General features: G+C 40.3%; 1 protein-coding gene across 5 annotated transcripts in view; it reads left to right on the top strand.

Annotated features, from left to right (window-relative positions):
* The window catches only part of FRMPD4 (FERM and PDZ domain containing 4), an 868,248-nt gene that overhangs the window by 676,627 nt on the left and 164,096 nt on the right, over positions 1-27,525 (top strand). For all 5 annotated transcript variants that reach the window (XM_040467604.1, XM_040467603.1, XM_040467607.1 and 2 more), the window contains one exon: positions 4,534-4,650. In XM_040467604.1, coding sequence (XP_040323538.1) covers positions 4,534-4,650 — 117 coding nt within the window. The remainder of the gene's footprint in view (positions 1-4,533; positions 4,651-27,525) is intronic.

Raw genomic sequence — 27,525 nt, 5'->3', positions numbered from 1 at the left:
TACTGAGCGCTATACAAAACTACCTTAATATTTTCCCAAGGACCCGGATGTATTACCGCCATTTCCAAACTGGCTGGGACCGGGTAGGTTAGAGGTCGATGAACTTGGTCAAGATTATGGAAAAGAAATGGCAGAACTTGGATTAAAGACAGTCTGATTGCAACCCAGTGGTTCTCAAAGCTGAGTGGGCACCAGTATTGCCTGGAGGCCCGTTAAACAAAGGTTACTGGGTCAGCCCCATCACCTCAGAGGTTTGTGCCTCGTAGTCTTGGGTTGTGGCCAAGAATTTGCATCTGTGACAGATTGCTTGGTGCTGCTGTAATGTACAGGCTCTTGAGTGCCAGACCTTCCTCCTCTGATGCAATCGGCTCAAGTACAATGGTGGAATTACCCTTACCGGTGGGCCGCCATCTTGGGGTGAGATACCAATGCCTGGGCCTCATCCTCTGATACTCTGAGTCACTTGGGTTGGCCTTGGTCTCAGGCATCTGGAGTTAACAAGTTTCACCACGTGATTCCAGTGTGCAGCCAGGCTTCACATTGGAAACCACTAACTCGGTCTGCACTTAGGAAACTTTCATGCGTTTCTTAATCGCTTGAAGATCTCGATGAAATACAGCTTTCACATTATGCAAAAATCCAAAGATGTGCTTGTGCTGCTGGATATGTTCCAAACCCCATGGTTGCCTGATAAACTACAGGCTATCCAGTTGAATCTGGATTTTCAATAAACTGCAAATATTTTTTTTTCCTACCGATATATCCCAAATATTTTCATGGGACATACTTATATTAAAAATTATTCATTGGTAGATCTAGCAATCTTACCCCCAAAATAATAATTATGTGAATCGCTTCTTTCAACTCTCTCCCTCTCTCTCTCACTTGCTCACTTGCTCACTCATAGATTCCTGGTTCTAATCCAGACCTGCTTAACTGTAATTTCTAGGATGTGGTAGTCTTTATAGTTATCCAGCACTGCAAGGTGATTCTTTTCCGCTCAATATGGGAAATAAACTTATACCACATGCCTACTTGTAATCTCCCTGTCACCCCCACTGGCACGTAAGGGGCGTGCTTTTTGGTCAGTGAGCAAGCTGAGTGTGCTTCTTACCACATCATAGACTCTGTGATGGTAGGATTTGGTCCCACTACTAGGTGAGGGCAAATCTTAAAGATTCTGGGCTGTGATATTTTAATTCCATCGATAAGCTGTCCTCTTTGATTCTGTGAGAGAATCTGGGTATCCATTTATTTGAGGGGCTAGTGTAGATTTTGCAGATAAAATGCAGGATTCCTGGTACAATTTGAGTATCAAATAAATGATGAATCAATTTTTTTAGAATTTGTATCCCCCAAATATTATATGAGATATCCTTCTGTGAAAAGATTGTTGTGTATGCAAAATTCCCATTGAACTTGGTGTCCTGTATCTACAGGTGGCAAACCTGGCAACCCTAGGCTGGCGGACATTCTTGCAAATGATTTCAGTCGAGCCAACCTGCTTGCCATCCTCTGTAGTGCTGACAGCTGAGCGGAACTGGAGGTTCCTACTTCTAAAATAGTCTTAGAGTGCCATAGAAGTGGTCAAGAGGGACTTAGTGGCTGATAGGAACTGGGACAAGAAAAGTAGGACATTCTCTGAAGACGAGAAATCACAAAAGGTGTCAGCACCTGGGAAGAATGCCTCCGAGTGGACTCTCAAGGAGGTGGGTGTGTGGAATAAAGGGCATGCACCCCACACTGGGACACAGAGTCAGCATTATTTCCAGAACTGAGGAGTTCTGTACAGAGCGGTGTCGACATAGGTGTAATACATGCATCAGAGAACTCTACGGAAGTTTAGTGAAGACACAGAGCTTGGAGCCAGGGAAAGAGGTCCCCAGAGCATTTCCCTTGTAAATTGAGAGCAAACCACCAGGTTCCAAGGGTAGATATTGTGGGGAAGGTGTGTGTGCGGGGGAAACCTCCAGCAATCTCCCTCACAGAAGGAAGAGCCCAAATCCCTCCATCATTATGACTCTTTTCCTTAATTTTTGTCAAGACTCTTACGGTTAGATACTTAGGATGGTATTTTTTTGTTGTTGTTGTTCTTTGTGCATTTTAATTGGCCAAGTTCTCCTAATTCCTTCCCAAGCCATTTTTTTTTATGTGAACACGTTAACAGATAGACATACAGACGTGTCTGATTTTCGTTATGCAATTTTGTTCTATCAGCTGACGTCCCTTGAACGAATAAGCGTTTGTAGACTATTCTAGTATTAGCTGACAAAAGGCTTTATTGAAAAACATCTTGGTGAACTGTTGTTCTGTGCTTCCTGAACATACTGGACGGGGAAGAATGTACTTTATGATAAAATTCAGGCTCACTCCAGTTTGTTATAATACCATATTTTTATGTGTCCATTATATTAGGAAGCCTTCTGTGTCTTTCTTTTAGTGTTTTTGACATTGCTGGGTGTGGCCAAGAAAAGAGAAGAATACCTAAAAGTATAGACAGTTTGTTTTGAATAGGTTTGCCCCCTCTGAGAACAAGTAACATTGTGATACAGCGCATAATGTAGTCATGAAGAATAAATAGTTACGTTGTTTGCATAGACCACTTTTCACTAGACTAATCTTTGTATCACCTCTTACTGTAGTGTTGGTTTTGGAAAACTTTTTAATAACAGGATATGCTGTATTTATACCAATAAGGACTTTTGTCCTTTGTCCAACCTTAGAAAGCACTCTAAATGCGTTCTCTGGTACTTGAGAGAAATTGGCGTTTATTTGGTATTGCCGCGAGGTGGAAACTGTGTGCTCTCCAACTGCCAGGAAGCAGCACGTTTTTATAAAACCTCCAGAGGAAATTGCCACTGCTGAATTTTGCGCGAATAAGAGGAACAGAAAGTGTGGCCTTGCCTTTTCTTTTAATAGTCAAGGGGCAAGAATGACTCTTCTAATGGGATTCTAAATTTGCCAGACCTGTATTAGATTTGTGAACTCTTGTTCACCACACTTCGTGAAGGATGTGGAAAAACTGAAAGGAAGGTTGAAAAAAAGCAACAAAGGTGGTTTCAATGAGGCAGCAGAGTTCCTCCCTAGAAATCTTACAGGAAATGGGCATCTTTCACCCACGCCTGGAGAAGTGTTGGGTGTATGATCGGATGTCTGAGTTGGGTGCACGACGGGGGTGAGTTGCCCTGTGTTCTGGGGAAGTAAAAGTTGCGTCCCCACAGCAAAGGTGACACCCCCAAATTGCCTGCTTGCTGCCCTAGAGCTGCCACATACACCTGTGCACATCACGGGTGTCATGCCTAGTGTCCCATAAGAGGCTCCCAGGCGCAGTGCCGAGATGCTGACTGCAAGGCCCTGGAAATGCCATCACTGTTTTCCCCCTACAGGGGTTGACGTCAGTTTGCGATTTGGAAGTGCCCCAATCTTCTAGGTCATCCAGGAAAGAAATTCACGTAGCGTGAATGGAGCAAATGAGGAGGGATGTTGGTCGACTCAAAAGTGGCTCTACGTATTTCGTGGCCATGGCCCTGCTCCAAAGCAGTTTTGCATGGCCTTGAAAACGGTGGAAGCCCTGCCTGTCACAAGGGCTTGTCACATGCAATGACTTCCCCTTCCGTTTTGCTTGTAGAAAATACTCTGTAGCCTACCCTTCCCTTTTCCTGATGATTGAAATGTAAGGTTTGGACTGGAAAGTGTCAAAGCTAATGTGTGGATCTCCACTGCAACTTACTTAAATGGAGAGTTTGTCTCCAGTTTTATGACTCACATTGACTGGGGTGTGGTTTATATGAGTGGAAAGTTTGCGCTTTGGTTAGAGGAGTCCAGGAAACTGTGGCTTCGTGTTATGTGCTTAATATCCATCAAAACCGGGGCGCCTGGGTGGCTCAGTTGGTTAAGTGTCCTCCTTCGGCAAAGGTCGTCTCACGGCTCGTGGGTTTGAACCCCGCGGTGGGCTCTGTGCTGACAGCTCGGAGCCTGAAGCCTGCTTCGGATTCTGCGTCTCCCTCTCTCTCTGCCCCTCTCCTGCTCATGCTCTGTCTCTCTCCTTCGCTCTTAAAAATAAACATTAAAACAATTTTTAAAAAATCCATAAAAACAGTGCTCACATGTATGTATTTATATTGTGGCAGTATATCTATTTATGTGCTGCGCTTCCTAATGTATGGTATCAGGGTTGTGAAGTGCCATGGAAAGTGTAGAAAACTTCTGTTCAAAATGGCTAGTAGGTCCTTGTCAAGTTACTTCATCTTTCTGAGCCTTTTGTTGTTTCCTCGTCTGTCCAATGGAATACGTGTGACGGAATGCATGTATTTAGCTGCTAGCGTGTCTGTGACGAAGGAAGACAATATAAAGAAAACTGATGAGCGCGGTACCTGTCACAAAAACGTTCTTTATAATTATTCATTTAACCAGGTGAGGACACGGCCCGCAGCCGAAAGGAGCGAGTGCTGTGCTCCACCTGGAGTTTGTTTCCAAAGACATGTTCACCTGTCAGATGGAATGATGCTCTTCTTTTTCTCTCTTTGTTTCCAGCCACAGGACTAAGTCTTCAGGCTGGCCACCTCCCTCGGGAACCTGGGGCTTGAACCAGGTACCCCCCTATGGATGGGAGATGACTGCGAACAGGGATGGCCGGGACTGCTTCATCAAGTAGGTAGAACTGACGCCGTGAACAGTGAACTCTTTGCTTTTTCCATGTCTCTTTTTCAAGCCATGACTCAGTCAGTTAACTTCGCATTAGCGTCTCAGAGACGTTGGGAGGCCATTACGCAAAGCGTCTTAATCTCCTGTGTCTTCTATGTCTTCCGACATGAGGTTGCTTCGTCCTTGGTCGTGTGCCATGTGAGAGTAATAAGTCAGGGTATAGTAAGGGCATTCTGGGACGGAGAAAAAGTGTTCAGTAGTAAATCTGAGGCCAGTTGTACTCGCTGTCTGAGGCTAGAACTAAAGTGTGACACGGAGGTGTAGCATTTCAATTGCTTTCTAGAAATGGTCAAGACAGAAATGTTACTAGCTCATTCGTAACTTAAAACATCAGCTGCAAGAGTTGTGTGCGTTACTGGTTGACTCATACGTTTCTCACACTAACACTGGCTAAAGTTTTGGAGTTTTGTGGTATATTTTTTTGTGTGTAACAACGCATATAACAGAATGGTAAATTTTATGTAACATCTTAACCATTTTTTGGTGTACCATTCCGTGATATTAGGTACATTCAGAAGGTTATACAACCATTACCACTGTCCGTTTCTAGAATTTTTTCATCATCCCCAACAGAAACTCTGTACCCATTAAATAACTTCCCATTCCCCCTCTTCCAGCTTCTGGTAACCTCTATTCTACTTTCTGTCTCTATGAATCTGCCTATTTTCTTTAATTTTCTTAAATGTTTGTTTATTTTTGAGAGAGAGAGGGAGAGAGAATGAATGAGCGAGCAGGGGAGGGACAGAGAGACAGGGAGACAGAATCCAAAGTAGGCTCCAGGCTCTGAGCTGGCAGCACAGAGCCCGACATGGGGCCCAAACTCATGAACCACGAGATAACGACCTGAGCCGAAGTTGGACACTCAACCGAGACACCCAGGCGCGCCTGAATCTGCCTATTGTAGATATCTCATATAATGTGAAATCCTAAAGTATTCGTTGTTTTGTGTGTAGCTCATTTCACTTAGCATAATGTCCTCAACATTCATCCATGGTATAGTGTATAGAATGATTTTATTCCTTTTCAAGGCTGAATTATTTTCCTTTGTCTGTATTCTATTGTATGGATACACCTGATTTGCTTAACCGTTCATCTGTCAATGGAAGTTTGGGTGGTGTCTACCTTTTGGTTCTTATGAATAATGCTGCCATGAACATGGCTTTACAAGTATCTGTTTGAGTCCCTGCTTACCATTCTTGTGGGTATATACCGAGCAGTGAAATGACCAGATCATAAGGTAGTTGTATGTTTACCTTTTGGAGGAACCACCAAACTATTTTGGAGGAACCAGTCACTATAGTTTTCTGGTTTTTTGGAATTGAATGGGATGAGTTTTTTTTTTTTATTCTGATCTTTATTTTTTTAATATAATTTATTGTCAAATTGGCTTCCATACAACACCCAGTGCTCATCCCAGCAAGTGCCCTCCTCAATGCCCATCCCCCACTTTCCCATCTCCCCCACCTCCCATCCCCCCTCAGCTTGTTCTCTGTATTTAAAAGTCTTGTGGTTTGCCTCCCTCCCTCTCTATTTGTAACTATTTGTTTTCTCCTTCCCTTCCCCCGTGATCTTCTGTTAAGTTTGTCAAGATCCACATATGAGTGAAAACATACAATATCTGTCCTTCTCTGACTGACTTATTTCACTCAGCATAATACCTTCCGGTTCCATCCACGTGGCTGTAAATGGCATGATTTCATTCTTTCTCATTGCCAAGTAGTATGGGTAAAGAAGATGTGGTTTATATATACAATGGAGACGAGTTCTTATATTGCACTCATCAAAAAAGCAGGCATCCACCCCACTTACTTTTACAACCCAAGTGAATCATTCTTTTTGTGTTTTTAAGTTTATTTATTTATTTTTGAGAGAGAGAGAGACGAAGTGAGAGAGGGGCAGAGAGAGAGGGAGACAGAGCATCCCAATGCAGGCTCTTCTCGGCCAGCACAGAGCCTGACCTGGTGATTGAACTCATGAACCACGAGGTCATGACCCGAGCCAAAATTAAGAATCTGTCGCTTAACTGACTGAGCCACCAAGGCACCCCAAATATTCTTAAATATCAGAATTAAAAAAATAGATGTGAGATCATTAAGCATGGTTGATCCTAGCCTAATACACCTGAGCAGAGATTGGAGGCCAAAGGAAACTTCTTTAGACCATGGGCTGCATTCTTTGTTCTAGTCAGTCTTACTGGGGACTGACAAGCAGACAGAGTCACTATCAAGGTGTGGGATCATGTTTATAAAGATAAAAATATTTCCAAGATTGTTTTGGGGGATTTGGTCGTTGGACAGCCTAGCACCTCCCAGTGATTATTGGAAGGTATTTACATGAAAAACACATGAATGTTGTGGTCAGGTTTTCGGTCTCTGTGGTTGCAATCTCTCCTCTGTTTTGAATTTCCTGCGAAGGGGAAAGGTGGTGTCTTCAGAGTACAATTTGTTCCTGAGGGGCTTGCCTTCTGGGAAGATTGAAGTGGCCCTTGAACATGACCCACCTCAGGGAGCCTATGGCAGTGGCCCTCTGGCTCTTCAAGGCTTTCCTGAGGATGTGCTCCCCTAGAAACTACCCAGGAAATGGTAGTGGAATGGTAGTAGAATCTCCCAGAAAGCTCCAAGACTGGCAGAGAGGCCAACAATTTTGCACATACCCTAGATTCTGAATTGCTCTTTTCGTACAGTTCACCCAAGTCCCTTCTATTGCTGGAGAGATGATATTTTGTCATATTCTAGTATGCCATCTATTTTGTAACATGGTTATACATTTTTGTAATTGGCTTAGTTGAGGTGGCCTGGATGCTTTGACTCAAAACAATAAAAATTTCTGCCAAAGAAATGTACTTCGTACAAGATACAGATGATACATGTATGCAGGTATATCTTAGACTCTTCCGATGGAAATGGATTTTGCTTTTTCCCTCGCTGGATCCGGGCTCCCGTACGTTCCGAACCATTTGATCAATATACGTGAAGTCAAACCAAGGCCTATTGGTTATACAGTCCAGGCATCCTAGCTAGCTCTGGCCACATGCGTTTTTCCTTGGTGTCATTGACATTTTCAAGGGCAAGCCCAGGTGTAAATTTAACATTTACACTGGCCTAATGCCAGCTGTTAAAACCTGTAAGAGCAAATCAGCAACTTAATGGAAGACACCTGCACTGATTACTAAATAGCAACTCTTAAAACCAATGTCACCAGTGTCACTTTTTCAAATCTCTAGGGTTTGTTTAGTTGAAAAGTAAATTTCCACACGTCTCTCAGACTCATTGTTTTCCCATGTCAAGAACAGTACTTCTTTCAAAAGTGTTTGTTCTTTCTTTATCACTAGTGAGTTTTAGAAATGAGAATCATTCTGGTGGGGCGTTTTTTTCTTATCCCTTACAGAGAAATACTCTAATTACAAAAGTTTCTGGGGCACTCTGGTTTGCAGTTTGGAGTATATCTCTACTCATTAGTTTTCTAAGTTAAAAGAACAATTTGAAAATTAAACTGTGACTATTAATTATCACCTTTGCAGTTAATTTTTCACTCTATTACATATTCTCTTTGAAAGAGATTAGATGTCTTCCCTTTTTTTTTTTATCTTAGGATCCAAATGATATCCCACATCAGACAATTGGTTTTGACGGAGGTACAACTTCTTTCAAGTTATTAATAAAGCTATGGGAAGAACCAGGCTTCACACGTTCAAAGTTAGATTCTTCTAGCTCAATAATGAGCTATTTCTAGCATGATGAGTCCTTCAGAATATAGCCCCGGCTCATTAACTGTGTTCAAGTTTCCTCTTCCCTTTCCCATCCCCAATTATTTAGGGTAGGACCAAGAAGTTAAATTCCATAGAGAGTTGGTAACACATAGGGTTAATCATTTTTTTAAATGTCACTATGCACATGGAAATAATTTGAGGAACAGTAGAAACTGCTGATGCCTGGTTGTCCTAGTCTGTTTGGGCCTTTAGAATAAAACACCACAGACTGGGTGGTTTACAGAGAGAAATTTATGTGCATACTTTTTGAGGCTTGGAAATCCAAGATCGGTGTGCCAGCTTGGTTGGGTTCTTGGTAAAGGCCCTCTGCTTGGCTTGAAGATAGTTTCCTTTGCTCTGTACCCTCACATGACAGTAAGAGAGAGACACACAGAGAGAGGGATCATGTCTCTAAGTCTCTTCTTAGAAGGGCACTAATTCTATTGGGGATTAGGGCTTTGACAAATGGATTTTGGAGGAACACAAACATTCAGTGCATATTCCTTGATGTTGGGGTGGAGCCAAGAAATGGAGTTTCAGAAACTCCCCAGGTGATTCTAATGAACAGCAGTGGTTGTTGATGTGCAGCATTTTCCTGTACCTGACCTTATTTAATTGACGAATAATGATCCCCTTTCCAGATGATAGAAGGAGACTCAGACTAATCACATGTCGCTTTCCAAAGTTTTTCACACGCTTACCTAGTCCCCACACATCGCACGTTCAAATACACCAAACTCTGCATCAGAAAAAGGACAACGTTTGTTGCTCTTCTTAGAAAAATATGAAATACATTGGTTTGAGCAACAGAGAATATTGTTTAAGAAACATGGGAGATGTAGGAGCGCCTAGGTGGTTCAGTCAGTTACGGGTCCAACTCTTGGTTTCAGCTCAGGTCATGATTTCCCAATTTGTGAGTTTAAGCCCCACGTTGGGCTCTGCGTTGTTGCTGCAGAGCTTGCTTGGGATTCTCTGTCTCTCCCTCTCCCTCTCTCTGCCCCTCCACCCCCCCCCACCCCCCGTCAGAATAAATAAACTTAAAAATAAAGGAAACGTGGGAGATGTAAAAGAAGACTTTCTCAGTTGCTTATTATTACCATTTAAGAGAGAGAACAAAGCAGGGGAAAGGAGACAGACAGACGGGGAGAGAGAAACTAGATCGAAAGGGAAGAGTCTCAGGACACTGTTGTGTTAAGAAATGGGTGAGAGAGGGAGAGATGGACGGAAAGAGAAAGACCTACACAGAAAATGAGGCACTCTGAGATGTTTGCCATAGTAACAGCATCAATAAATATGTCGGTGTAGATGTAAATATAGATATTTACATAGCTACTGATACAGATGTACAGAGATACAAGATGTAGTTCTGGATATAGATATAAATGGATATAGAATATAGGTATAGATTATAGAAGTGTGTGGATATTAGCGGCATACAACCGTGTCTGCCCAGAAGGGTCCTGGTTTATGAGTATTGTTCCGACATGATTACTGAGACTATATCCTTTTGCTCTAAATATGTTCTCATTTGGGTGAACCACGTTTAGAAAATTCTTGGGAGACCTAAGGTTTCATGAAACCTTCACCCCTGACCTGTGAGATAGTGAAGGTACATTGAGGAATCTACTTTTATGAAAAAAGGTGAGTTTCACAGGAAGTGGGGTTGCCACATCCTGTGTCTAGTCAACCAGCATTTGGTCCCCATCATCAGACTATAAGACCTCGGTTGTTTTGGCTTGGTAATGGAGTCCAACCCATGCCAAACCTCCTATGTTATGTAGCTTCAATCATCACCCCTAGGGTTACCCAGCCCTATCAATGTGTGTTCAGCTCAGTTCACCTCCACCCTTCCCTGTCATACCTTCCCCACTCAGCATCTTTAGTAATGGCTATCAGCCTCTTTGTCTGGCCATGTGCTTCCTACAAAAGCACTCCTTGGCCCGCCCAACATAAGTCCACCAAACATTTATTGAACACTACAATATGCTGAAGATTCCAAGATTAGTAAGGCAATTTCTTAGCTTCCAGGATCTCAAGAGTATGGTGGTCATGATAGGCCTGCCATCATTCTCAACTGAGCAAGATCTGTTTAACCTCCTTAGAGACACATAATATGTGTAACAGAGACAAGGGAGCCCTGTGTGTTAGTAATGTACCATTTTTGAGTTAAATGGGGGCAAAAACATGCCTGTTGGACTGTGTGGCTGGGGATGCTTCATGGAACAGTGATGTGCTTCATAAATCTGGCACTTTGGCTTTCGAAGACTGAATGAGTAAGTAAAACATGATCAAAACAAGTATTAGAACACCAGGTGGCAAGGTAGATGATGATGAAGACTCAGCCCCCTTGGAGTCTGGGGATCGAAATGTAGGGGATAGGAAATGAGTTTTCAAGTTCTACATTTGAGAGGCTTCTTTGTTTTCTTCTTCTTTTGTCTAGCTCCAGAAAAGAATAATCTGAGGAAATGAAAGCCGTTTGCATGCCCCACCTCCCTTTTTTATTAATCACAGCAGAAGCAGCACGTCCATGATGATAGGACTCTGTCATCCTGGAAAATGGAAATAGCCTATTTTTTACCTGTCCTTGCTTGTGAACCCAAGAATCATCCCCCTTGGCTTTACCTACTTAGAATAATTCACATGTCCCTGAGAGGAAAGAAGCAATTGATTATCAGGCATTCTTTGGTACTTTTAATGTTATTCTTTGGGCGTTGTCTTGCTTTGTTTTTACCCCAAGATATCGTAAGAGAGTCTTATTATAAGAATACTTACCGTATTCTGTCGATAAGTCCCTTAATCTGTTCTCTTTTAAGAGTTCTCTTAAACTTTTCCTTCTCTAAAAATTAAAAAAATAGAAAGTCAACAAAAATGAAGTTGTGTAGTCGGATTTGGACATTGTGGTGGTACCCACCATTCCCCGTAATATTTGTGTATTTGAAATAGATGTCAATTTCCTACTTTACTGATCCTGCATTATTAAAAGACCTCCAACAGGGGCACCTGGGTGTCTCAGTCAGTTAAGGGTCTGACTTTTGGTTTCTGCTCAGGTCACGATCTCGCAGTTCGTGGGTTCAAGCCCCACTTTGGGCTCTGCGCTGACAGCGCGGAGCCTGCTTTGGATCCTCTGTCTCCCCCTCTCTCTGCCCTTCGGCTCCCCCCCCCCCAAAAAAATAAATACACATACATTTTTTAAAAATCGACATCCAACAAAGGACAAATGGATCTGAGTGATTACACAAGTTGTTACCCTTTGATTCTGGGAATGAAATATGCAAGGCTTTTATGAAAATTTAAAGGTGTGCCAAGGATACAAATAGGAGAGATTTATTTCAGGGGGCTTGCTATATTATGTTGTGACTTTTCAACTGTTCAGAGTTACGAATTAGCATTATGTTGGAGAAGAAACAGTTTGCCTCATTTTTTGTGTTTCTGATGAAGAATTCTTAAATAAAATACATTGCTTCCAAGTATACACAATGAATTCTTCATAAAACGCAAAAAATTTCCTCATGGCAAGAGCAAATGCCATTTAGTTAAATGAGTTCCTTTAGGATCCCAAGCATCCATTTAAGTGAGGGAGGTATATTATAATTTTGGAATCGGAGGAACAAACTAAATGTGATAACATCATTACATGCAATGAAAGGTAATTATGTCGTGTCAATGCAAAAGCTTTCCCGGCTGAACATTAGGGGCTGTTTATTCCCTTCATTGGAACAGATTTGTTTTCTTTCGAATCTGACAAAGCACCTATCTGCTGAGTTAATAATTACTGCTCCCAGCTGGAAGATAAGTTTGCAGAGTTGATGGAAGTGCTTTTAAAAGGAAGCCTCCGAAATGACGCTATCATTCCTGTTCTAACCTGGCATATGGCTCACAGAGCTGCGCTAGGCAGGCTTCTCCTGTATCAGAGTCTGTTTCGATTTCTCTGTACATTTGTTCTAGACATTTTGCTGGGTTACTGAATCTGTCCATCACTTGTGCATACATATCTCAAACTCTTGGCTTTTTTTGTCCAGCCCAGCCGAAGTATTGTAATGACCTGAATTTCCTTGGGCCGCTTGATGACAGGGAGAGTTGGGACACACACAGTCAAGCAGAGCTGGGGACAGCAGGTTGGGTGGCGAACAGGATTGGTTCCTTCTTCTACTGAGCGTTTTTGCAGCCTCTAGGGATGTCCGTGAAGTGGGTCACGAAGGCTGTTCAGGATCACAGGGACAGCCAAACTGTGAAAAGGAGGAGCACCTGGAGGACCAGGTTTGTGTCACAGCCTGTAATTGAAATAGTTGCTTGAGGCTGCTACCACCTCTTGATTCTTTTGAGTGGCCTCTGGAGCTCTTTCGGGATTGAGCCAGCCCTCGCAGAGAGCAATTTTGATATCATCACCTAAGGCCGGGGCCCAGGCAGGAGATTCTGGCCTGTGCCAAATGCCAAGTGGCCTGTGTGGGTGTTTCTGCCATGTAAATTGGCTGACCTGAAGGGAACATGGTATGACCTTTGTGGCATACGTCTTCTCCCTGTGGTCTGCACGTGTGCATCAGAGCAGGAGAGCACGGCTGCTTATGGAGAGTCTCACTGTGGTCCCTCAAGGCTTCGAAACCACAGTCCCTGCCATGCCCTTGTCCTCTCTCTCCTCTCAAAGCCTCCATGAATCCTTGTTATCAATGGCCATTTTCTGGAGAAGAGTCTCTTCAGTTGGGCGGATGATGACGAATGGCAGTACTTGTTTGTGCCGGTGGTCGTGCAGATGAGCCTGGGTCCAGAGTAGGCATGTCACTCTGCCGTTTCATGGAGGATGTCCCTCTGTGACTCCAGGAGCACAGGCTGGGCATCGGCAGTTCAGATGGTGAAGGCCGCGAGAGACTCTCTAAGACGACTATTTGATCTAACAGATGCCCGTGAGTATACAGGGCCAAACACATGATTTTCAGCACCCACTGCAGACCGAAAATCAGTTCCCTCCCTCAAAGAGCTGGATAAATGTGCTCATAACGGTACTAAAATCTCTAGGTTTTCCCTTCTGTGGTGGCCAGTATTTCCTACTTTTACATTTGACACCATTCTACGTAAGGAAAAGTAAAAATTTTGAATTATTAGCATGAATCTTACTGATGACTTTTTGATGGAAATGTAAGAGCTTTTCACTCGTATGCAGAATCACTGACATTACACAATTTGTATTTCGTGGCTTATACGTTTTTTTTTTTAATTTTTTTTCAACGTTTTTTATTTATTTTTGGGACAGAGAGAGACAGAGCATGAATGGGGGAGGGGCAGAAAGAGAGGGAGACACGGAATCGGAAACAGGCTCCAGGCTCCGAGCCATCAGCCCAGAGCCTGACGCGGGGCTCGAACTCCCGGACCGCGAGATCGTGACCTGGCTGAAGTCAGACGCTTAACCGACTGCGCCACCCAGGCGCCCCTCGTGGCTTATACGTTTATATGTGTTTCATTCCAGCCCAAAAAGCAGAAATGGTATACGAAATTCACTTAACAGTTTTTCTTTTACTTCTCGGTATGAGGACACTCTACCCAAACTCCCTACCTTTGGCTAGGTCTTAGGTCAAGAAGAACTGAAAGGAAATGTAACTATGGGTTGCCCTATCTTTCCCTTTCCTTCTCTGTCTTCATTTTCGGTAGGTCAATGGCCAATGCAGGGAAGGAAGACAAGAAAGGATGTGACAGGATTGCTTGGTCATTCATTTTTCTTAGAAGGCTATAACTGCTAAAGACTGATTAGCCTTCAGCCCTCACCTCCCAAGATCACCTATTGATTTTTTTTTTTTTTTATCATTTTCTTCATGTGGTCTTTTCAATAGATACCTAGCAAAGAGGACAGATTACTTCTGGGTATTGACTCCCTCAGAAAGTTCTCTCTCTGCCCTGTTAATGATGTGATTTCTCACCAAAGGATAGACAACTTTTCTTCCTCCACCCCGACGCTTATTTCTGTATGCCAAATCAGCAAACCTTTTCTGTAAAAGGTCACATTATATATATTTTAGGCTTTGGAAGCAATGTGGTGGTTATCACAACTCAAAGCAATGCAACCCTGCCATTGTAGTGTGAACACAGCCATAAGAAATATGTCAATAAATGGATATGTAAACAAATGTATAAATAAACTGTGTTCTAATAAAACTTTATTTACAAAAGCAAGCTGGGGGCCAAATTTGTCTTGTGGGGTGGAATTTTTTTGCACCCTCACCCTAGAGTACCTTGCATTTGACCCCATTCTTACTGTTTCTGGTTCACTATCTGATACATTTATACAACCCTCCCATGAAATGGGAAGCTGCCATTTATTTTATGCACAATGGAATTTATGGTAGACATTGGTAAAGTGCCTTTTCTCAGGTACTGTTAGTAATGCAAAGTTCCATGGTATATTTATTGTAAGTAAGGACTTCTTGCACAGCTCTCACATTCGTGACCTGCCTCTAAGTAGGGTTGTAGGAATAGCACCATCAAAATTCAGCAGAGAAGTAAAACCTTCACTGTTAGAATGTCATGACTCTCTCCACTTCCTCGTGATGGGGGCTGAGGGAGAGGAGGTCAGCCGATCACAGGGTTTGCAGCTGCTCCCATAGCCACTCAGACCTTTGTGGGAGGGGTTGAAGGGAAAGCAACAATAGCAACCTCAAACCCAGTCACAATGGAATGCTAAAAGCAAGTGCAAATAATTATTAGGGAAGTGAAAATTACATCGCAACTTGTCACTAGTGGTCCACAGAGAAACAGACCCATTGTGTTTTGAAAAAGTTAATTGTCCATAGTGTTTTGAACTAAGACTGCTCATTTTCCTTGAGGAATTTTATAACGCTCCCATATAAAAGTCCCCAGTTCACTTCTGGTGATGTTCCGTTCTGAGATATTCTCTTGGCTTCTGTGACATCATCCTCTTCCTTTTGCCACAAACTCACTGCTTCTCTTGTCTCCTCAGCTAGTTCTTCTTTTTGAGCTCAATGATTAAAGTTCAGTTTCCCACATTATCATGCCTACATTTCTACTTGGAACTCACAAAACATTTAAGGGATTTTTTTGATTTCAATATCTTGATACTATTTCATTTCAGTCCACAAACTACTGGAAACTCATGACTGTGCCCCTACCAGAGATGAAGGAGGTTAATCAGGGTTGGGTTGCATGCCTAGAATTTTTTCTGGGCCATAGTAGGTAGTCAATAAATACTTTTGAGAAAAATGTTTAGGTGTATGTATATATAAGTAGATAGATGGGTGACTTAATGGATGCATGAATAGAACTTTTTCTGAAGCATTATATTCAGTAGATTGTTCGGAATAATTCTGATGGTTAACTCAGTTAACATAGTTTCCCAATAATATTCTGATGTATAAATTTCACTACCAGAATTTGAGCATATAGATAAAGCCCTATATTTCCTAAAAGAACCTTGAGACCTTGAAAGGTCATCATGTCCTTGTCACTGATTCGTATCATAGTGTGCCTGTTTATCAAATATCCAAAATTCAGAATGTAATGAAAGGGAATTTCGGAAGTAGTGTAACTACACTGTATCCCATCAGCAAGTGGATTAGAACCCTAAGAGACAGAAATTGGGTGGTCAGAACTCTTGGGCTAGGATCCCAGCTCTTCTCAGTACTAGTTGTGTAATGGTGGGTAATCATTTGGAGACTGTAGGCCTCGCCTCACTTTTGTCATTAGAAAATAGTGTGTTTGGACTAGAAAACAGTGCAATGTGGGAATCTAGTGAGTTATGAGCAACAGAAAATTCCTAACAAGTTTGGCTTTAATAATGAAAAGAATTTTTTGTTTTATGTCACTAAACGGTAGCGGTAAGACGCTCATAGGTAAGAGAAGCCTAAGAAAATATGACGACTAAATGTGATGTGATACCCTGGGTGGCACTGTAGAACAGATAAAGGACATTAGGTGTAAACCCACGGGTAATCTGAATGAAATATGAGCTTTAACTAGTAATAACGTATCAGTATTGGTGCACTGATTGTGAAAATTTTCCCATGCTACTGTAAGATGTTAACAGTAGACAAAACTGAATGTCAGATAAAGGAGAACTCTATAATTTTATCAAAGTGGTCTAAAATAAGTGTGTATATAAGAAGTACTCAAAGTGGGGTGATGCCAACAAGATACCAGTCCATGATGCTTTGCCACCTCACTCTCCCACAGAGAAACTGTGTTTCTATTATGGAGGAATATACCTTTGTGAGAGTCGTAGAGACCAATTAAGAAGTCGTAGTACCCTGACCAATGTAAAGCAAAGAAAGAATTCAGCAAAAGAGATAGTTAAATTCATGTTGGTTTGCGTACCTGTCCATGTTCCTCCCCCTATGTGAACTACTGTGGTGCAACTAGCAAGACACCGCCTACACCAAAGATCCTTACTCAGGACAGAAACAACAGAGCAGTCCTTGCACCCAGTGTTCTAGCTTGTCTTGGGGCTTCCTGGGGGACTGTAATCCTTCTCCCCTGACTTGGAGTGCTGATTGGACTAAAGATTTTGTTTGAAAGCTCTTGAAAACAGATGCTATTGGTATGGATCCTTAGAACTTCAGCACCTGGCTGGCTGAGTCAGATAAAAATACGACTTCAGCTCAGGTCATGATCTCACAGTTCATGGGTTTGAGCCCTGAGTCAGGCTTCATGCTGACAGCTCAGAGCCTAGATCCTGTTCTGGGTTCTGTGCCTCCCTCTTTCTCTGTCCCTCCCCTACTTGGCACTTGATCTCTCTCTGTCTCTCAAAAATAAATAAACCTAAAAAAAAATTTTTTTTAAATAAAATGACTTTAAAAATCACACTCACAAGTCCAGAGAAGACACATCCTCAGGAAATGGTTGAAATATTCTAGGGTCTCTATCCGGGCTGACCAGTGAAGTATTTCCCTGGATAAAACCCGTCTATAAAGGCTGGAAGAGATTTTTTCACCCCAAATGCCCACTTCTCAACAACAATAAAGAACAGTGGCATACTAAGATACAGGGAAAGTGGGCCAAATGTAACAACAAAATTAAATGCTAGAAACTGGCTCTAATGAAATACACATTCATGTGCATGTCTTTGTTTCACATATCATAATAACTGTCATAAAATGTGCCATGAGCTAAATGAGAACAGAGATAGAGACAGCTAAATGAAACAAGGAAAACACTGTGTGAACAAAATGAGAATATCAATAAAGAGATAGAAACTATGACATACTCCCAATGGAAATTCTGGTGTTGGAAAATACAATAACTGCAATGAAAAGAACACTAGAGTAGATGAACAGCAGACTTGATCAGGTAGAAAAAAAACTGGGTGAAATTGAAGACACATTTGAAATTGTGGAGTCAAAGTAGAAGAAAGGAAAGTAGAATGAAGAAACAGGAAGACAGGCTTAGAGACCATGAGACACTAGTAAGCAACGTTGTATTCGTTTTGGAAGTCCAGAATGAGAAGAGGGTCAGAAGTGGGCCGAGACTTTATGTGAACAAGTAATAGTGAAAACTTCCCAAATTTAAAGAAATATCCATAGTTATTAAAGAACCTCAAATAACTTTAGGATAAATTCAAAAAGTCACACAGCTAGTCAGATAATAATCAAACTGTAAAAGTTGAAGGCAAAGAGAAAAATGTTAGCAAGCAGGAAAAAAACCCAACTCATCATGTACAATGAAGTTTTTATAAGGTTATGAGTGAATTCTTCAGCAAAAACATTATAGGCTAGAATGAGCAAGATGATACATTTAAATTGCCGAAATAAAAAACATAGTTTTCAACCAGAATACTGTATCCAGGAAACCTGTCCTTCAAAAATGAAAAAAATCAAGACATTCTAAGAAAAACAATTCCTGAGGAAATTCATTACCACAAGACCTAGTCTTTAAGAAATATTGAAAGGAATATTTCAAGGTGAAACAAAATGATGCTAAACCTTAACCAAAAGTCAAATGAAATTGTAAAGTTCTCCAGTAAGGTAAGCATGTTGACAAAAGTAGCTTCTTCTCTTAATGTCATTTTCATGCATCAGTTCAGTTTTAATTCTTGTATAGAACTTAAATAATGAAAACATTTTTAAAAAGCACTAAGTCTATGCAAATGAGTATGTAACATGTAAAGATGTGATGTGGGACATCAATAACATAATGTGCCAGGAGAGGGTGGAGCTATTGAGGTGGCTTTTTTATACAGTTGGAATCAGGTTGTTATGAGTTTAAAATAGAATGTTGTAATAATACAATGTTTTATGTAATTGTAATGATAACCACAAAGAAATTACCTATAAGGTATATAATAAAATGGCATTAAGAAGGGAATGAAAGCATGCGTGTATAAAACTCCATGAAACACAAAGGAAGCTAGTAAAACAGGGAAAGAGAGATTAAAAAAAATACAGCTCATATAGCAAAAGTTAGGTCCTTCTATGCCAGTAATTACTTAAAGTACAAATAGATTAAACTCCCCAATTAAAAACATAGGTAGAAGGTGTTTTAGAAACACAGACTCTGAATATGTGCTGTCTGTAAGAAACTCACTTTTGATGCAATGATAAAGTGAAAGTATGGGAAAAACTTAAATGCAATCTGTACTCAAAAGAGAGAAGCAGTGGACATCCTAATATCACACAGAATAGATTTTAAGTCCAAAAGTGTCCTTAGACAAAGAAGGATCTTATATTATGATAAAATGACAATTGTCCAAGAAGATGTAATAATTACAAGTATTTATATAACAAACATGGAAGCTTCTAAATATATGAAGCAAACATTGACAGCATTCAAGAAAGAAATATATAGCAACACAGTGATAGTTCGAGACTTTCAATAGCCCACTTCAATAATAGATAGAAAGAAGATAAATAAGGAAACAGAGTAATTGCACCTAGCAGTCATAACCAGAATATTGTGCCCAACCACAGCACAATATACATTCTTAAGGAATCTTTCAAACATTATCCAGGATAGACTATATGTTAGGCCTAAGAGAACTTGCAATAAATTTTAGAAGAATGCAATTATACAAGACATCTTTTCCGATAACAATGGAATGGAAATAGAAATCAGCAAAAGAAGGAAAACTGGGAGACTGAGGAGTATGTAAAAATTAAACAGTGCACATAACCAACTAATTGGCCGAAGGAAATGTATCCAGGGAAATTATAAAATACAGAGTGACAAGTTAAACATGAAAACTCAACGTATTAAAACTTATGTGATACAATGAATGCAGACCTAACAGGGAAGTTTATAGCTTGAAAATATATACTAAAAAAAAAAAAAAAGGGAAAATATTCTGAAATCAATAAGCTAACTTTACACCTCAATGAGCTAGGAAAACATGAACAAATTAATCCTAAAGCTAGCAGAAGGAAGCGAATAATAAAGATGACAGCACAAATTAATGAAATGGAAAATAATAAACCAAGAGAAAAAATTCAATAAAACCAAACTTGCGCTACTTTTAAAAGATCAATGTTATTGGCAAGCTTTTATCTAGATTAATAAAAAGGAGAGAAGGCTTAAATAAATAAACTCAGAAATGAAAGAGGTGACATTAGAGTCAATGTCACAGAAATGAAAAGGAATACTAGAGAATACTTTCAGCAACTGTATGTCAACAGATTGGATACAAGCCCAAGAAATGGGCTGCTACCCACAAAACAAAACAAAAGAAAAAAGAAGAAGAGAAAAAATAAATAAAGCTAGAACTTGTAAATATGGGGCCCATGGGTATTTCAGCCATTTAAGCGTCTGAGTCTTGGATTCCACTCAGGTCATGATCTCATGATCCCTGAGTTTGAGCCCCGTATCGGGCTCCATGCTGACAGTGCAGAGCCTGCTCTGGATTCTCTCCCTCCTTGCTCCTCCCCTGTTTGCACTCTCTCTTGCTCTCTCTCTGTCTTCAGATAAATAAATAAACTTAAGAAAACTTGAATAGTGTTTACTAGTGTCTGTGGTAAGGACAGAGAGTTGTTTTTCAATGAGTATATATATTTAGTTCTGAATGGTGTCTCAAATCTGGAACTGTTACCCAACAATGTAAATATACATAACACTAGTGAATTGTGCACTTTAAAATGTTCAAGATGGAAAGTTTCACAATACATGGTTTTTCCATGATAAAAAAAAAAATCTATACCGAGTATTAGCACCAGCTTCGGAAGAGGTTTAAGGAGCACACAGAGGTATCAGGGCTTTGCTCCCCATCTCTGAATTCTCTCTGTTCTGTCTTCACCCTCCAGTTTCATTTCTCTTGAATCCAGTCCCCTCAGGTACTAGCATTCACCATCCACAAGAGAGAGATAAGCTGTGTCCCCACATTCTGCAAATCAACCCCTGGGCTCTCACTGCTGGAACTGGTGTAGGCCACGCACAATCCCCCTTCAGCAAATCACAATGGGTGGAGGTACGGGAAATGCTGGTTGGCTTACAACCAACAGGGCTTGCCCTGGAAGTGTAAGTAGAGTCAGTCCTGCCTGTACCAGTCGGGAGAAGGGTCATTTTCTGCTGATACCAGGGGTCAACAAATTTCTGTACTGGGGCCATATTAGAATTACTTCTCCTTTGCCGGTCATGTGGTATCCCTGCAGCTATTCAATTCTGCCATGATAGCATGAAAGCAGCCATAGACCTTAAATAAATGAATGTGGCCGTATTCCAGTAAAACTTTACAGATACTCAAACTTGGATTTCACATAATTTTCATCTCTCATGAAATGTCATACTTTGTTTTTTCTTAACCATTTAAAAATGTAAAACCATCTTAGCTCACAGATGGCTGGTAGGATTTGGCCCACAGGCTGGAGCTTGCAGATTCCCTGTTCAAGATAATCTGTCCAAATGCCTTTTAGCTCTTGAACAAAGGCATTTCTGTGTGAGTTGCAGCAAGGCGTCTGGAAGGTCATGCAATCTCTTTTTCTTTTACCTTGTGCACTGAATTGTCATAACTTTTGGTTGACATAGAACACTTGGCACAGACAGGACAATACACTGTTCAATATTAGGGAGAATGACTCTTCTCCACCATTATTGGAAATTAAAGGGATATCTTCAAATCTGCAGGTACAAATTAGAGACTTAGGTTCAAACTATTGTCGGGTTGCAGTGCAATCGATCTCCTGTTTTTGTTCACTTTTACACATGTCTTTTTGTCTGGCTTAAATATTTAGTAGACTCCAGCTGTCTTGAGAAAGATCTATTTCTTAATGGCTTTATTTTCCAGTCACTGATCAGAGGGCCATTATGTAAATGATCAAAATAAGTATTTAAAATGTGGGTTTCAAGTACTTTAGTGTCACAGGGTGACACTGGAGAGAGAGGAATTGGAGATAGAGCTGAACAGTAAGGAGCAGAGGAAGAATAAAGTCAAGGAAGCTTTTAATTTCCTACAAGGAGAGGGTTTATCTGGATCTCTGGAGGAAGATGAAAAGAAAACAGGCTTGGGAGCGAACAAACTTCATTGGAATAGCATTGGTGCTGTAGGAGTGCAATGATCTGTTTTAAAACTAAAATTGGCAACCGTGGAACGATTTGGTCAGATGTATTTTGGCAGCCTTTGAATTGCAGTCCAAATACTTTAGCACATATAATGACTTTTTAAATTTGTTCACTGTTTATGTCCCTCCTACTTGTAAAAAATATCTGCCTCAACCAACTTGTGGGGCTCTCAGTGTGAATTATGATGGCACAGAATTTGCACTCTTGTGTACAGTTTGTGGCACCTTTGTGATATTATTCAAGGGTTTCAGGGTCCTGCAAGAAAGCTAGATTTCAAGCACAATGTGGTTCTTTGGCTAAGCTCCAATTGTAGGGGCTCTAATCTGAGGTGGTTCATGATAAAAGACACCTGATTGGGTGGTGCACATGAATCGTTGTTTCCCTGGTGTAATTTTCAAACAGGGTCAAAATGCCACTGAGGGACAGGACGGTGAAGGACTAGGTGAGATTCACCTTCATCGGCAATAATGTATGTATCAAATAGGGATCAAACTGTGTGCTCTTCACAAAGCTCACTTGTCCTAATACCAGCAGATTAAAATTATAAACTGTAGAATTTTTTTTATAGCAATTGCTTGAACATGAAGATTTCCTCGTGCCTAGTAAACGGTTCCTTCCTTTCAAGCTCTTCTGAGCCGCCCTTATGAGATACACTCAAAGAACGTAGTGAGGGTTAGTTTTGATCCTAGATCTAAATGTTCCCATGATGGTTTTGCTGATTATCTGTTTTCTCTAGGCTTCGTTATTGCATTTTTATTTCCTTTCTTTTCTTTTCTAAATTGGAGGATTCCCACATTCCATGGGAATAGTAGCTCCTCCCCAAAATATCCTACAGCCTGCTTCCCTTTCAATTTATACTTTATAATCTCCTAACAACTAGGAAGCCAGTTGAATGAAGTTGTTAGAATTATAAACAAATTAAACATTAATAGTCTGTAAGCTAGATCCTCATGGTCTCTCAGGAAACAAGAGACAGGTTTAGTGGTAAGGTTGTGTATATTTCCTTGATCTCCTCAGAGACTCTTTTGGTTTACCTTGCCATATCCTTTCCAAGACTTGATTTTTGTATTCCATCTAGTTGCGTTGATAGGAAAGTGACTTCCAATTAATGTTATTATACAGGGTTTTTTATTAGTTGGGGGAAAGAAAGCTAAGATAGAGGAAACCTTGGTGGTTAGGAGTGTAACCTCTGGAGTTAGGCTGCTGGTGCTGAATCTTCCATTTCACTTTCTGGTCCTATGATGTTCGACAAGATGTATAATCTTCCTGCCTTCTTTTACGCATCTGTCGAAAGAGCATAATAGTAGCTCATATTTCACTGAATATTAAGAAGATTAAATGCCTTATTCATTTTATGCTATGAATAGGAAATATTCATGTTAACATTATTATGATGAGTATTATCATCATCATTATTATTATTATTTTCATTGGGAAGAGATCGAGTTGGGGAAAAAGTAAGAAAGCGGGCTCTCCCTACAGACTTCAAGTTAAATATCATCGCTGGGAATGGTGCCTTGAGACATAGGATCTGTACTTTTCTTTCCTATTACCTGTCTTTTTGAAATATACATACTTCCAAATAAAGCATGATATTAGTAAATATATTAATCAGCAGTCTGCAGAGAAATGGAACTCATAGGACGATCTGTTATCTGCAAGCTGGAGACTCAGGAAAGCAATGGTGCAATTTTAGTTCCAGGCAAACTGAGTCAATAAGTACCATTGTGAACCTGAGGCCTGACAAACGGGTGTGCCAATGTCCAAGGACAGGAAGAGAAATGGGTGTTTCTGCTCAAGCGCTGACAGCAAATGTGCCCTTTATTCCCCTGTTGGTTATATTCAGGCCCTCACTGGATTGGATCATGCCTCCCTGCATTGGTTAGGATGATTTTCTTGATGCAGTCTACCAGTTGAATTTCTGGCATCAAAACACTTATCTCATCTGAAAACATCATCAAAGACACACCCAGAAATAATTTTAGCCATTATCTGGGCATTTCCTAGGCCAGCCCAGTTGACATGAAATGCACAGAGTTTACGGGAGAAACTGAGAATAATGCAGTGATAGTCGGGGATTATAATGACCCACTTTCATCAGTGGATGGATCACCTAGGCAGAGAATTAATGGGGAAATAGCAGACTTTAATAGTGGACCAGGTGTTCCTAACAGACGTGTGGTGTGTGCCACCCAGCAGTAGCAGAGTATATTTTCTCAGGCATGCATGCAGCATTTTCCAAGATGGATCAAAAGTTGGACTGTGGAATAGGTCTTGACAAAACTGGAAAGATTGAAATCATATCCAGTATCTTTCCACACAGTGGTATGAAACTAGAAATCAGTAGCAGGGGAGAATGGGAAAATTCACAAATGTCTGGAAAATGGACTGCACACTCCTGGAAAGCCAGCAAGTCAAGGAATGAATCAAAAGCGTATCTCGCCATAGGGAGAAATGGAAACACAACATGACAGAACATGTGCGTTGCAACAAGGGTAGTTCTAAGAGGGAAGTTTGTAACAATAAGAAAAGTTTCAAATAGGCAAGCTGACTATGCCATGAGGGATGAGAAGAAGACTGGGCTTGGCCCAGACTTGGTAGAGGAAGAGAAATGGTAAAGACTAGAGGAGAGATAAATGTAATAGAGACTAGAGACACAAGAGATAGGATCAATGAAGCTGGGACTTTGTTTTGTGGAAGGATGGACAGAATTGAGAAGGCTTTAGGTAGGATAACCAAAAGAAAAAGAGAGAAGACTCAAGTGAAGGAAATAATGAATAAAATACGGGACACTACAGCTGATAATTGCAGAGGCATAGAGGATTATGAGAGACTACTCTAAACATTTATATACTGATGAATTGAATGACGTAGCACATGTGGATAGAAACACACAGCCTGCCAGAACAATCTTCAAGAAATAAAAAATCTGAATAGGCAAATAATGAGTAAGAAGATTGATTCAAAACCTCCCAACAAAGAAAAGTCTGGGACCAGAAGGCTTAGTGATCAATTCCACCAAATATTTAAAGAAGAATTAATGCAAATCCTTCTCAAATTCTTGCAGAAATTGAACAAGGGGAAAGGATTCCAAATTCATTTTACAAGGCCAGCACTACCCTCACACCAAAGCCAGATAAGGACACTACAAGAAGGGAATATAGCAACATGATTCTAAAAGTCCTCAAGAAAATACTAGCAAATCTAATTCAACTGCATATCATGAAACAAATCAGTATGCAACAGTGACTTTCATTTTTATACACAATGAACTCTCTGTTAGAGAAGTTAAGAACACAACTGCATTTTAGTACATTGAAAAGATTATACACCTTGACCAACTGGGATTTATCTCTGGATACAAGGATGGTTTAACATCCACAAATCAATAAACATTATACAACACATTAAAAGAATGAATAATATCAAACATATGATCAACTCAATAGATAGATTAAAATGCATCTATAAACTTCAGCATCCTTTCATTATAAAAGCTCTCAACATGCTAAGTATCGAAGGAATGTGCTTTATTATTTTTTTAATATTTCTTTCTGAGAGAGAGCGAGAAGGACGGGAGGGGCAGAGAGAGAGATATGGTCTGAAGCAGGCTCTGCGCTGACAATGGAGAGCCCAATTTGGGACTTGAATCCATGGAACCCCGAGATCATGATCTGAGCTGAAGTCAGAGGCTTAACTGATCCCCGACTTAACCACCCAGGCGCCCCGAAGGAATGTAATTGAACATGACATAGCCCATATATGACAGGTCCACAGCTAACATCATACTCAGTGATGAAAAGCCAAAAGGTTTTCTCTAAGATCAGCAATGAGATAAATATGCCTAGTCTTACCATTCCTAGTCAACATAGTATTCAAGTTCTCACCATAGTAGTTAGGCAAAAAAGGAAATAAAGGTGTCCGATTTGCAGAAGTTAACTTGTCTCTGTTTGCAGGTGACAGGATCTTACATAGAGAAAACCGTAAAGACCTCCTTGCCCCCCCCCCAAAAAAAACTGTAAGAATAAATCTATTCAGTAAAGTTGTAGAAAACAAAATCAATATATAAAAATCAAATGAGAACAACATACTTAGGAATAAATTTAAATAAGGAGTTAAAAAAATATGTTAACAAAAACTTTGATTAAAGAAATTGTTGAAGGCACAAATAAATGGAAATGTATATCCTGTGCATTAACTGGGATAGTTAGTGTTGTTAGAATGTCTATACTACCCAAAGCAATCTACAGATTTAATTGAATTCCTATGAAAATTTAAATGGCATTTTTCCATAAGAACAGAAAAATCAATCATATAATTGGTATAGAAATACAAAACACACCAAAGTAGCCAAAGGAATCTTGAGAAAGAGGAACAAAGCTAGAGACATTACACTTCCTAATGTCAAACTATATCACAATGCACTAATAACGAAAACAGTACGGTACCAACATAAAAACAGACACATAAACCAATGGAACAGAATGGTGAGCTTTTAAATGAATCCCTGTTTATATAGTCAGATAATGTTTGACAAGTGGATCAAGAGCATTCAACAAATGATGTTGGGAAAGGAAATATACATGCAAAAGAATGAAATTGGGCCCTTACACCATACATAAAAATTGACTAGATATGGATTAAATACTTGAATTTAAGGTCTTAATCCATAAAATTTCTACAAGATGCCACAAGAAAAAAACTCCTCGATATTGATCTTGGCAATAATTTTTTGGATAGAACACAAAAGACTCAGGCAACCAAAGCAAAAAAAAAGAAGTAGGATTGCATCAAACCGAGAAGCTTCTGTATAGCAAAGGATGGCTAAAAAAATAAATAAACAAATGACCTATAGAATAGGAAAAAAGAGTTGCAACGCTTATATCTGATAAGGGTTTAGTATTTAAAATATGTAAGTAATTTTTATAGCTCACTAGCAAAAATTGAAACAACCGAATTGAAAACGGGCATAGTATGAAAATAGTCATTTTTCTCAAAGAAGACATACAAGGGATATCAGGGATATCAAAAGGTGTCCGACCCCACTAATCATCAGGGAAATTCAAATAAAAACTGCAGTGAGATACTGCACACCTGATAGAATGACTATTCTAAAAAGACGAGAGGTAAATGTTGGTGAAGATGTGAAGGAAAGGGAACCCTCGTGCACCGTCGGTAGGTATGCAAACTGCAACATCCATTATTGGAAACCCTGTGGAGGTTCGTCAACAATTAAAAATAGAACTATCGTATGAGCCAACAATCCCATTTCTGGGCAAATGGCCAAAGGAAATTAAATCAGAATCTCCAAGACATATATGTTGTCCCTTGTTCATCATATTCTCATTCACAATAATCGAGATATGGAAATAACCTAAGTGTCCACCGAGCGATGAAAGTCAAATTCTAAAAATAGAGTAAGATGGCCAGAGTTTGGGGAGGAAATGGGGAAATGTTGGTGAAAGGTTACAAACTTTCAGTTTTGAGATGAATAAGTTCTGGGAATCTAATATAAGCATGCTTATTGTAGATAATAATACTGTATTATATATTTGAAGTTTGCTATGACAAGATCTTATGTGTCCTTGGGGGGG

Source organism: Herpailurus yagouaroundi, unplaced genomic scaffold (assembly GCF_014898765.1).
Source record: "Herpailurus yagouaroundi ecotype Mexico unplaced genomic scaffold, PumYag 67525, whole genome shotgun sequence".
Lineage (NCBI taxonomy): Eukaryota > Metazoa > Chordata > Mammalia > Carnivora > Felidae > Herpailurus > Herpailurus yagouaroundi.
Note: the sequence above shows the minus strand (reverse complement) of the source record. Positions and strands in the feature narration are given on the sequence as shown.